This window comes from Alexandromys fortis, unplaced genomic scaffold, assembly GCF_014885135.2.
Source record: "Alexandromys fortis isolate MF-2015 unplaced genomic scaffold, M_Fortis_MF-2015_v1.1 scaffold_104, whole genome shotgun sequence".
NCBI lineage: Eukaryota > Metazoa > Chordata > Mammalia > Rodentia > Cricetidae > Alexandromys > Alexandromys fortis.
The window spans coordinates 3,615,731-3,628,918 of NW_026068000.1; the positions used below are offsets into that span (position 1 = coordinate 3,615,731).

General features: G+C 41.6%; 1 protein-coding gene across 1 annotated transcript; it reads right to left on the reverse strand.

The window, feature by feature from the left end:
- Positions 1-1,671: 1,671 nt before the first annotated feature.
- On the reverse strand, positions 1,672-2,382 carry LOC126512759 (60S ribosomal protein L10-like). The gene has a single exon (XM_050160696.1). The coding sequence runs from the start codon at positions 2,329-2,331 to the stop codon at positions 1,687-1,689; it is 645 nt and encodes a 214-aa protein (XP_050016653.1). The 5' UTR covers positions 2,332-2,382; the 3' UTR covers positions 1,672-1,686.
- Between the last annotated feature and the right edge of the window lie 10,806 nt (positions 2,383-13,188).

Consider the following 13,188-nt stretch of genomic DNA (forward strand, 5'->3'; position numbering starts at 1 on the left):
TTCCTCTACAAGTCATAGCCCATGCATGCTGGGCATCCCCCTGTTGTCCCTGTACCTGGTTGCTCAGTTGCCCAGTCTCCTTTCTTTTGTGTTGTTTCTATCCTGAGCAAGGAGCTCTGTTCATGGCCCCTTTCTCCTCTACTTGCTCAGGATAGAAAGTGGTGCCTTCCATCACCGCGTTGGCCAGGGTCCATTCATAAGACTCAGACTGAACTGCAATGGATGCTGGGAAATGCAGTTTGCCAGTGTGGCTGCAAGCAGAGAAGGGAGGATTTGGACGCACTGTGCTGTCTGTGCCAGTGACAGGAGAGCAGAAGTAAAACAGCAATGTTTTTACTTTATTTATTTAGTATTTTCGCAACGTCCTCCTCACTTCTCTCCCGCCAGGGGAAGGTAAACTTCATTAGAAACTGCTGCCTGAGATAAGGCCAGGTTATGACAGGAGGCTAGAAGGCCAAAGGGACACAGAGTTCAGACGCTTGAAGAAACCTAATACGCTGGAGTCAGCAGGACCTGATGACTTGCCCTATAGGATGCTGAATGAATCTTCAACTCTCATCTTGAGTCTATTAGTGTTTCCCCAAATCACAGAGAACTGGGAACACTGCTAAGTGTAGCACCAGGGTAAGGGAGATGTCCACTGTTGAAAGACGGGACAGTTCTGGGAATTTCGGACCTGTGGGCTTAACATAGATACCTGGGAATATCTTGGAAAAAATCATTAATTAACTGGATAACTGGGTGCTATCAATGGCTGTCATCATCCAGAGGGAAGGCACACAGCAGTGAGAGGTATTGGGGTCAGGTTGGAGCTTGCTCAATACTTACATTGATGGCCTGGATGAAGGGATTAAGACTGAGTTCATGAAGTTTGAACTGGCGCTGAATGATCCAAGGTCTGTAATGATTTATGAGACAAAAGTAAAATTCAAAATGGCCTTAGTTCATTGAGAAAATGGCTCCACAAAACTGGAATAAAATTTCAATGAGGGTAAGTGTAAAGCGGTCCAGAACAGAGCCATGGGTGTGTGTGGTCAGGCTCCTCAGTGCCTTCCTGTGCTGTCTTTTAAGAACCTGTGGGATAACGGGGTGGGAGCGTCTCCTAGGCAACATAGGGCCATATAAAGGATGGAGGTTTGTACCTACGTGAGGAAAGGTATTATAAAATGTGAGGAATATGTCCTTTGAGAAAACATTCAAGGAAGTGGAGCTGTTTAATCAAGAGAAGAATAAGAATTGACTTTATAGGTGTATCATTTTTAGTACAGTTTTAACGAGAGGGCATTTTTTTCTATTTGTGTAAAGGAAGAACTTTAGCTCCAGTGATATAAGATGGCTTTCAGTTAGATGTGAGGAAGAACTTACCTTTCTTTATAGCTGTTGTACTTGTTCAATGTTAGACTTTCAGTCCTCTGCAACCCCCTAAAGGTAGGATTTCTTCAGGTCTTTAACACTAAGAAGAAAAACTGCCATATAGTATATCAATATTAATTCAGAACTTGGTGTGGGGGGGATATCATTCTGAAAGATCTTAAGAATCGGAGGGACTGGACTGACAAGATGCTCTCTAGGTGACAGAGATCGCTGCAAAGCCTGTAGGCCTGAATTTTTTTTTTAAGCAGACTGGATGTGAGATTTATTACTGAACATGATTTGGTAGGGTACAGGAGAGCACCATCAAAGCCCTCAGGAGTGTAGGGCTCGCCACCTGTCCAGGGGACCACGATTAGGAATATATTTGACCCCACAGCCATCAGGAATGAGTCGCTTCTCAGCAACCATGTCTTCAAATTCATCGGCATTAAACTTAGTAAAGCCCCATTTCTTTGAGATGTGGATCTTCTGGCGGCCAGGGAATTTGAACTTGGCTCTACGAAGAGCCTCAATCACATGTTCCTTATTCTGCAGCTTAGTGCGGATGGACAAGATGACCTGGCCAATATGAACCCTGGCCACTGTGCCCTGGGGTTTCCCAAAGGCACCACGCATGCCTGTCTGGAGCCTGTCAGCCCCAGCACAGGACAACATCTTGTTGATTCGGATGACATGAAAGGGGTGAAGCCTCACTCGAATATGAAAACCATCCTTGCCACAACTCTTTTCCGTGTATTTGTTGGTACAAATACGGGCAGCCTCCAGAGCTTCGGAAGAGAGTTGTTCGTATTCATCTGACACCATGTGGCCACAAAGCGGGAATTCATCAACTTTTGCCTTCTTCCGTCCCAAGTCAAAGATGCGGATTTTAGCAGCAGGGACACCTCGGCAGAAGCGAGACTTTGGGTACGGCTTGTTCTTACAATACCCGTAACACCAGGCGGGGCGGCGACCCATGATGACAATAGGACCGTCGGTAGCAGACAACTCACTCACCGCGCCGGAGGAAAAGAGTGTAGGCCTGAATTTGGTCCCTGAGACCTAACCTCACACACACGCCACAGCAAACAGGAGTCTAGCCCCCAATTAATAAACAAATAAAGTTTTAAAAATTAAAAATGAAATGATTTCTTTTAGGAGAGCAAATGATTTTATCAGCATTGATCTTGTGATTATTTATTATAAATATATGTTTTATGCACATGAAGTATGAATATTTGATGATATATTCTCACTATAGTACACAGTCTAAGTTTTGGATCAGTAACACTCACGGACAGAACTACGACCGAGGGAGGGTATAGGTGGGGAAAGAGAGGAGATAAAATATTACTGCTTTCGGGCCTTTTACCTCCTACCCTACTATGGAATCCTCGCACAAAACAAAGGTAAGAAAGGAGGTGCTGGCTTCATCTCTGCTAAAACCAAATCAACATTTTATGCCTCAGTTACTTGTTGTTACACATGGTTTTCTAGAGTCTGTTATCCAGGCCATAAAAGCAACAACCAGTGGCTCAGAACTGAGCTGTGTCCTATGTGAATTCAACATAAGCTTCGGGACAGTGTGGGCTGGGTTAAGCAGGCCCCTGTGATCATTGCTGTAGGGTTTTTCCTGGCAAAATTAGCTGGGATTCTAGACCAGTCTGCCTCTCACTGAAGCTTTTTGTTTATAGGTTATTGAATAATTAGGGCACTTCCTTTACGTAACAAGCAGCATTTAATGCTTAAGTGCAGCCACAAGTTTCCCTCATGAGAATTCTTGAATTATGCCCGACGGGAGTATTCTTCTGGGCAGTCAGTCCAGATGGATGCCTTAAAGTGTTCCTGGTTGCGGCAGTAGCATCTTTCTCTAGTTTTCTGGCAAGGAACTTGGACTGAATGTACATCGAGTTATATATCAAAATTGGGAACTTAAAACCTCTTGGGGGTGGTGGTCAATGAATCATCTGTAGTCAAAATGCATTTTCCTGGGTCTGTGGGCATAGCCATTGGTTAATGCAAACTCCCGCGGGATTCTGGAAGAGTGTCAAGTGATGAGAGGTGTATTGTCCGATCAAGATGGATGGTATAGTGGTGGTATCAGTGGTAGAGGGATCTGCTCTTACGGCTTCAAACATGGAGTCAGCAGAGGCACGAATCCCTTAGAACCTCAGCCAGCACACAGAAGAGGAGGCAAGTCCTAAGAGGACGGATCCTGGCAAAAAGTTTGGCAGTTCCAAACAAGTTCTGTATATATATATATATATATATATATATATATATATATATATATTTATATATATATATAATCTTATTTTCTAAAATAATTTGATTAGATTTATAACTCACTGGGTTGGTAGAAAAGTTAATTATTTAAGGGCTCCTTTTCCTCTAGGGCCTTGGGAAGATTCTAGACTATTGACACATTTCAATACATAAAAGCACTGGTGGATGCTGGTCAAAATCCTTCCTGGGTAGTTGTTCAAATCTACGCCTGGATAGGCAGATGGAGCAATTGTGAGAACAGTGGAGCTTGTGTGCTGTGCCCACGAGAGTTGGGCAGAAGGACTTAGCACAGCACCACCATGACCCAGATAAAGCAGACACCATGATAATTCAATAATTACCAAAGCAAACACTTTGACAATCAACTGACTGAGTCTGGTTAGTGAACAGGAGTGAAATTTGGGGACAAAGTTGAGCTCAACACTCAGGACTGGTCATGTAACTGAGCATGCTCAGTGCAGGTTGAGATGGTTGACAGAACGAGCTCAGTGATTAGGTTGGAACTCTCTGGAAATGAGGGACATTAAGAGCCTATCTGCTAAGGACTGGGAAGACAGAGGCCAGAAACATCCCTGCAGACACCACCAAGAGACTATGGTCATAGGAAGCTTGGCTGTCCATGACATGATGAGTGTGTATTTACCTTGAATTATGGATCTTCTTATTAGGACAAGAGTCATGTGTGCGCCCACCTCAAACTTCATTATTTTATTTTAGTTCTTGCTTATAGCTTTTGAAAGATTTTACATTTAAACCATTTAAAATAACAACTATAAAATTTCTGTCTTCAGGAAGCCTTTTTTTCTTTTTTTTTTATTTTCTTTTTTTATTTCTTATTAAAAATTTCCTCCTCCCTGCCTCCTTTTTCCCTCCCCCTCCTTCCACTTCCCACTCCCCTCTCCTCCCCCTCCTTCTCTAGTCCAAAGAGCAGTCAGGATTCCCTGCCCTGTGGGAAGTCCAAGGTCTTCCCCCCTCCATCCAGGTCTAGGAAGGTGAACATCCAAACAGGCTAGGATCCCACAAAGCCAGTACATACAGTACAATCAAATCCCAGTGCCATTGTCCTTGGCTTCTCAGCAGCCCTCATTGTCCGCCTTGTTCAGAGAGTCCAAAGCATGGGATAAAACAGGAAGCCTTTTTAAGATTATAATTACAGCCGGGTGGTGGTGGCGCAGGCCTTTAATCCCAGCACTCGGGAGGCAGAGGCAGGCGGATCTCTGTGAGTTCGAGACTAGCCTCGTCTACAAGAGCTAGTTCCAGGACAGGCTCCAAAACCACAGAGAAACCCTGTCTCGAAAAACAAAAAAAAAAAAAAAAAGATTATAATTACATTTCTTTCTTTCTGAATTTTCCTCTCTCCAAGCTCTTCTGCATTCTTCAAATTCATGACTTCTTTTTTACTAAGTGTTATTGAGAGTGTATCTATTATATATATATACATGTATAATATGTATATCATATACAAATTATATGTTCCTAAATATAGCCTGCTTAGTCCATATAATGTGACTCATATGTATGTTTTCAGGGCTGATTATCTGGCACCAAACAACCAATTGGTGTGCTCTTCCGTGGGGAGAAGGCTTTTTGATAGTAAGTACATTGGTACCAATAGATGCTACCAACAGTAGCACAATGTAGAATGTAGGTCTCTAAGCACCTAGACCACGGCAGTAATTCAGTACAGATTACTGCCATGTTCTTCATTGTAGTGTTCAAATCAGAAGATCAAAGCCAGTGGTTAAAAAGGATGCTTTTCCTCAACCATCCATTACTCAAGGGACCTAGAGGATTAGGCATTGGGGAAGTGACATCAAAACCCAGGACAAGTCAAGGCATAGAGCATCCAGAAATGTGTTCCAAGTCTAGTAGGACACTGAGGTCAGTCTTCCTGATTTACAGCTCCTTCCATGTCTTCAGGTGTTTCCCCCTCCCTTCCCAACTAATAACGTGCAACGACTTCCGAATAAGCACCCCCTTCCTTTATTTGCCCATTTCCCCTTGTTCCTCTTCTTTTAAGCAAGAGGAACAGTTCCACAATTCCACCTGGAGTAATGTTTACACTTTTATCTCCACTCTGAAGCTGGGGAAATGGCCGCTGAGAGCGTAGGCAATGCCCCTGTCTGTGCAAGGGTAAGTGGCAAGTGTGCCTGGGATTTATTTTCATCCTTACATGCCCAGATTATATAATATTCAGAGCAATGTCCTCAGGAAAGTGTCTCTTCTGGAGGCTGCTGGCTCTCTCAGTGCATTTAAACTGTGCTTCTCTGCTTAAAAAATGATTTTAAAATCCCCTTCCAATCAGCAAGTATTCCCAAAGAAATTCCATTTCCATTCAAATAAAGTAGGGCTAAAAACTTCAGGGTGGGTGTGCTAGGAGGTCTGGATGCTCGAAGGTAGCAGGGGAAATACATTTTCAGGCAACAGGAGAGATGAATGGGGACTTCATATCCTATTGGTGAATATAAAATGTGTTACTGTAATATATTCTGCCAAGCTAATGTCTCCATTCTCAGTTAGAGCTGTTTCTGGAGGGATTTGGCTCCCTCCCACCTCTGGCTACCAGTGTTGACTTTTGCATAACAACAATGGCAGGAACGCCAAGGGCAGCATTTAAACCCTTCTTCTCAAGGCTTTCCATGGTTTTATCGTGTAAGCGTGTGTTCATGTATGTGTGAGGGAACAAGTATGTGCTTGTGTGTGATGTGTCTATTCCTGTATGAGTGAGGAAACATGTATGTGCAGGCATATGGAGGACAGTCTCAGGTGTCCCTCAGAGGTCATCTACTTTCGTTTTGGAGACTAGGTCTCTGCCGCTAGCCTGGAGCTCAACAAGTAGGCTAGGCTGGATAGTCAGGAAGCCCTAGGGCTCTGGCCCTCTCTACCTCTCCAAGGCGGGGATCACAAATGATTATCACCATGGCTGACTTTTTTTAACCTGGGTTCTCAGGATCAGACTCAGGTTCTCATGTTTGTGGGGCAAGTTCTTCATTGAATGAGATATCTTTCCAGTTCTTTACACATTTTAAATTAAAAAAGCATTTTGGGTTTTTTATTTTGTTCTCAGGCAGCTATAGGTTCTCACTAGGCTATCTGCTTTGCAAGTTGTAATTCACTTAAAAGCACAATGACCTTATGGGGATAGATAATATCATCCTCAGTTTCAGGGATGAGTCGGAGGCCTGTAAAAGCTGAGTTTTCTCTTCTAGGTTCCATAGGAACGGAGAGATAGATTCACACTGAGCAGCTGGCTCTGGGCTGTTCTCTGGAGGTTGCGTGGTGCCTTCTGGGTAGTTTGGGACTCTCCTCTTCTCATCCAGTTCATGTCTCCCGAGCTTCTGCTGCAGCTTTTGCTTACAAGCATCCCTTTCCTCACATGCAAACAACCACAAGGCTGCGACTCTATCTCCCCTAGCCTGGAGAGTTTCCTTGTCTCATCCTCAGGTCATATTCCTGTTTTCTGAGGCATCACTTTCTTTTCTCTCAATAACATTTACCCATGTTTACATGATTGTAACAAAATATACAAGGCTGAGTATTTACTAAAAAGAGATTCATTTTGGCTTATGATTCTGGTGGCCTGAGACCGAGGGGCTGTGTCTGGCGATGGCCTTTCTAGTAGAGTTCTGAGGTATGTAAACCATCACATGGCAACAGAAGGAGTATGTGTGTCTCTTTAGATTTCATTTCCTTCTCTTTTAAAGCCAACAGTACTCAGTCTTGGAGACCTCTTTCTGATCATCTCATTTAATACCAACCACTTTCCAAAGGCCCATATTTAAACACTAAAATTGGGTTGAGTTTTTACCTTTTTAATATAGTACAACAGGGTGAAATAGCAACATACAGTCCCTTGAGGGACACATTCAAATGTTCCGGAACTCAGCTGCTAGCTTGCCACACTGACAGAAGAAAGCCCCTCTCCTGGAAGCACAGACTTTCATATCCAGCAATAGGCTTTCCATGGCCCCTCCTCAGCAAGTTCAGGAGTACATGGCCTTGCTGTGCCCACCCCAGCTTGGATCTTAGCTCTGCCTGCCTGGAAAAACCATCCTTCTCATTATCGTCTGAAAACTTTGTGTTCTTCAGAGCTAACCTGAGGACACGAGCTGTCCTTGAACTCCCCGCCAGTGCTGTTAGCTCTCATTTATCAAAGATGGAGAGTGTCTTTCTTAACGTTCTTTTGTGACCACTGAAATTCAGGTGCTGCTTAGCAAAAAAAAAAGTTTTACTATGGGAAAGGTCACATCTCAAATGCATTTTCTCCCTCCAAAAAAGATCAGAAATTAAAGATACAAGAGTACTGAAGAGTCAGTGATCAGGTATTAAGAGAGAAGTTTGTCTCAGTCCTTTCCCTGCCTTCCAGTCCAACAGCCAACCCTAAAGCAACCTGTCTTCTCAGATTTAGGTTGTACTGGGGTGAACGAGAAGTCCCAGAGACAGATTCCAGTTATGCAGATGCCTTTGAAGTAAAAAACAGTGTGTAACTGTTAGTTACACTTCTGTCTCTGTAATGAAATCATTGTACTGAGAGCAGCTTAGAGAAGGAAGACTTTGTCTTATGATTCAAGAAAGGGAGTCCTGACAAGAAACGCAGAGCAGCAGGTGGCTGGAGCAGGAAGCTGCTGATGACGTTTCAACTGCACGCATGAAGCCGTGAGTGAGATGGAGTGGGAGAAGGCTATAAACTTTCAGATCTCTCCCCTTCTAAAAACTCTACAACCTCCCCAAATAGCATTGCTAAAAAGTGTTCAGATACCTGAACCTATGGGGCTGTTTCTCACTCAAACCACCATAAGAGTATAATAAAGGAAAAATGGAACGTTATAAAGTGCACGGAAGTACACAATCAGAGATTTAACGTCCGTTTAGAAAACAGGAAAAGCAGTATGAAATCAAACATTAGGAAGATGGCCAAGGCTGACCACAAAAGGAACCTGCAGTTCCATATCCACAGGAATGGGAACCAAGGACCTCTGCTGTAAGCTTGTAAACCTTTTTTATACCCACATGAACAAAAGTGAAGGATTTCCAAATGGAGACGCCTGGAACAATGCATACCACGGAGAAAATAATACAGAGTTAAAGAAGACAGAACCATGAAAGATGATGGTGATTCAGAACGTCCTGAAGACAACTTGAAATGGAAAGGACCGAAGAAACGATCACATCACTTGATGATATTTTTGTTATCTGGGATGAGGGAGGTTAGGCTGATGGGATTGGAATGGAGTCCTGTAAAATGGCCAAGGCTCTGTTAGTTAGCCTCTGAGGCTTACTGTCTACATGCTTCTACCTGAATGTAGCTCTTGTCACCAAAGGGGCGGCATGCTAACTGCAAGGTTGAGGAGTACTAGGAGAGCTAATGTTCTTCTTTCGTTATCACTGGCATAAACCAGGCACAGAAGCCAAATTAAACAACACAACTGAAAACTATAGCACAAATAATAAAAACCCAGAGACAGATATTAGGGTTCAAGCTGAAGATCAGAAAAACAAAACAGTCAAGCCACTAGAGAAGTCTTTCCCCTACCAAGGCTGGACAACTGCAAACTCAGACCTGAGCCTCTGTCTCAACCTGTTTTATATTCTCCTTCAGCACTAGGATTAAAGGTGTGTGACTCTCTAGAATGGGGATTAAAAGTGTGAGTCACCACTACCTGAATCTGTTTTTATATTGATCTTGTGCAGTCCAGGGTAGCTTTGACCTCACAGAGATCCATCTGCCTCTGTCCCTCAAATCCTGGGATTAAAGGTGTGTGACATCACCCTGGCCTCTAGTGGCTTAGTTTTGTTCTCTGATTTTCAGGCAAGCTTTATTTATTAAAACATAAATAAAGTATCACTATAGAAAACTTGAACAACAGACTAAATTAAGTAAAAGAATTTCTGAAGTCAGGAGCGAGTGTTTTAAAATAACTAAAAAAAGATAGATGGCTATAAAATTTATGGAATACCCTCAAGCAGATGGATATACAGATTACAGATGCTTCAGAAGAAAAGAAAAAGGACAGTAAAACCAGTAAAGTGGAAAGATAACTGAAAAGTCCCCAAATCTTTGAAAAATTTGTATAGCCAGAAATAGGAGAACCCAGAGTTGAGCAGAAAGGGCTTCACTGAGGCATATCATAGTTTAATGATCCAGAATTTAAGACAAAGAATGAATTCTAGAAACAGCAAGAGAAATGCATTAAATCATATTTAAGAGAATTTCTCTTAAAATAATAGTAGATTTCTCAGAAACATTACAAGTCAGGAAAGAATGGATGATGTACTCAAAGTCCTAACAGAACATCAATAATGACCCCTCCAAAGAAAAAGCCAACCCACTATTAATCAAATATACTTAATCCATCAAAATGTCACTCGATTGTCTAAAATAAACAAAGCCTTTACAGGAAAGAAAATGGGGGACTTATCACTACCAAACAATGCGAAGGAGTTCATAAGGAAGTCCTACATCCAATAGAAGGATCAGAACTTCATTATCAATACCAAACAGAAACACTTTAAAGGAGGAAATCAAGTACAGATATATAAGAGGAAAAAATAAAAACCAAACCACATAATATAAAAACATTCAATTACAAAAGATTCTCAAAGAGGAAAAGGGAAAAAAGCTACACAAAATAACAAGGAAAATTAAAATAATGTTAGGAATAACTATAAATCATTGATCATCTTAAATGTAAATGGATTACATTTCCCAATTTAAAAGATTTGGACTTGCTGAATGGATTAAAAATATAGTTATCAATGATATGCTGCCTACAAGAAACTCTTCACTTGTAATGACATCCAGACTGAAAGTCAATAAATGAGAAAAAGAAATTCTACATGGTAGGAAACAAAAACTGAGCAGGAGTGTATATAGAAAATAAAGTAGACTTTAAGTAAAAAAAAAAAGTTAAAAAAGGAGACTAAGAAGCTCATTATATAATGACAAAGGGATCTGTTCCACAAATAAATGAAATAGATATGAATTTCTGTATACCAGACATTGGGACACTAAATCATAAGGAGCAAATATTAGATGTAATGAGATACCCATACAATGATAGTTGGGGACGCCAACACTCCATTTCCGTCATTGAGCAAATCATCCAGGCAAAAATATCAACAAGCAAACCCTGGGGTTAGACTGCACTACACAGCAAAGGAGTCTAACAGACTTTAGCAGAACATTTTATTTAACCGTCAGAGAATATACATTCTTCCTCTTAATACAGGGAACATTTTTCTAGTTAGGCTTATTTGGGCCCAAAACCAAATCAAAAGTTAAAAACAAATGAAAGCCATGTCATTATATTTTTTTGTCTGATTACAATGGAATAAACCAGAAATAAATTAAAAACCTTAGAAATAGCACAAATACTCAGAAAGAAAGCAACTTTCTCAGTCCTTAGTCATTAGAGAAATAAAAACGAAAATGTGCTGAGATCCTAAGGGGTGTCTTAGTTAGGGTTTGTATTGCTGTGAAGAGACACAATGACCACAGCAACTCTTATAAAGGAAAACATTTAATTGGGGCTGACTTTAAGTTCAGAGGTTTAGTCCATTATCACCATGGCAGGAAACATGGCAGCATGTAGGTAGACATGGTGCTGGAGAGGTAGCTGAGGTTCTACGTCTTGTACAGGCAACAGGAAGTAGTCTCAGACCCTGGGCATGGCTTGAGCATCTATGAGACCTCAAAGCCCACCTCCACAGTGACACACTTCCTCCAACAAGACCACATCTATTCAAACAAAGCCACACCTCCTAATAGTGTCACTCCCCTTGGGGGTCATTTTCTTTCAAATAACTAGTGGCAATGGAGCCAATATTAACCAGGACCTATAGGATCCATCCAAAGCAGAAGAGAAGTCACTGCAATTTATAATCTATGCCAAGTAGAAGTTTTCAAACAAACAACCCAAAATTAGTGGAAGAAAAAAATACCAAATTAAGAGCAGAAGTAAATGAAATAAACATGAACAGGTATATAAAATATTGATGAAATAAAGAATTGATATTTAAGAATAAACAAAATCAACACCTCTTTATTTAGACCAAGGCATAAAAGAGAAAGACTATCTTAGTTAGGGTTTATTATTGCTGTGGAAAGACACTATGAGTACGTCTTATGAAGAAAACATTTAACTGAGGTGGCTCGCTGAGAGTTTCCCAGGTTCACTCCATTATTGTCATGACAGGGAGCATGGCGGGTGCAGGCAGTTGTGGTGCTGGCTGCATCTTGACCAGAAAGTCAACTAACTGCCACACTGAGGGAAGTTTTGGAAAAAGAGACCTCAAAGTTCATCTCAAAATGACACACTTCCTCCAACAAGGCCACACCTCCTAATAGTGCCACTCCCTTTGCTGTTTATTTTCTTTCAAACCACTGCAAAGACTAAATAAAATCAGAGATGAAAAATGAGGCATGATGGCCTGCATCGCAGAAACACAAATGTTGTTGGGGACCAACTATAGGCCAGTAAATAAAACTAGAAGAAATGGATGGATTTCCAGACCATTACAACCAACCAAAATTAGGTCACAGAATCAGAAAACCTAAACAGACCAATAATGAATAATGAAGTTGATGCAGTAATAAAAAACTCCCTCAACATTAAAGAACAACTTCTGAAAATGGTGGAATAGGACCAAGTAGTTCTCTCCAGTGTCTCCATGAACCTGGTAGAAAACATTCAGTTGATTACATAAACAGGGCAGAAGTGTGGAAAGGCAAGGTAGTTGTGCAGTGCCCAACAAGGTGGAGGAGACTAGACAGAACATGGAAATACTGAACACTAGATCTGGAAGGGAAGAAATAAACTGCAACTTTGAGCCACACTTAAACAGTAAGGAAAGGGAACAACCCATCTTCCTACAACCCTGGATTCACAAACAAAAGAGAAAAACTCTCTAGAAGCAAAAACAGTAAAAGCAAAATTAAAGACAACAGATCAACAGGCTGCAAGAAGTAGATGCTGAACAGTCAGACTGGCCACTGACCTGGTCCCTACTTATTCTGCTGAGACAGTGAAGAATCTGAACCCAAGAGAAATGCTTCACCCAACCACTTGGCTCAGAAGGGTAGAAAATACTGGCATAACTGTTTCCAAACTCCAATTTAAGCCCCTCTTACCCACCAAAAGTATGCAATTCACAAGCAAATGGACACCCCGTGACCTGAACTGTGGAGCAGGCAAACTCCAGCTCCAGTAAGTTGAAAACTTCCATCAGCAAATATATTTCTAAGTGGTGGTAGGGCCTTGGAATTTGAAATCCATGCAGGAAGAGAAGGACCACCCAGCACTCTTGGAAAACATCAGCTGGCCAAGTGTAAGTTCTTTAAAATCCATTCCAAAGCCTAGAAAACACCTAAGGGAGGAAGGACCCTTGCTGACTTCAGTGTGGGAAGTCAATTCCACAAGTGACCTTTTGATTTCCACAGAGATGGTACACGTTAACTAATCTGGTCAAACAGGTTTCATCTGAAGACCAAGTGACAGTCCCTTCGCCAGCAGAGTTAAATATGAGGGTATGTCAAGGAAGGGAAGATGT

Bases quoted from the DNA above. Each gene is read 5' to 3' on its own strand.
- LOC126512759 (XM_050160696.1), bottom strand. From the start codon at position 2,331: ATGGGTCGCCGCCCCGCCTGGTGTTACGGGTATTGTAAGAACAAGCCG.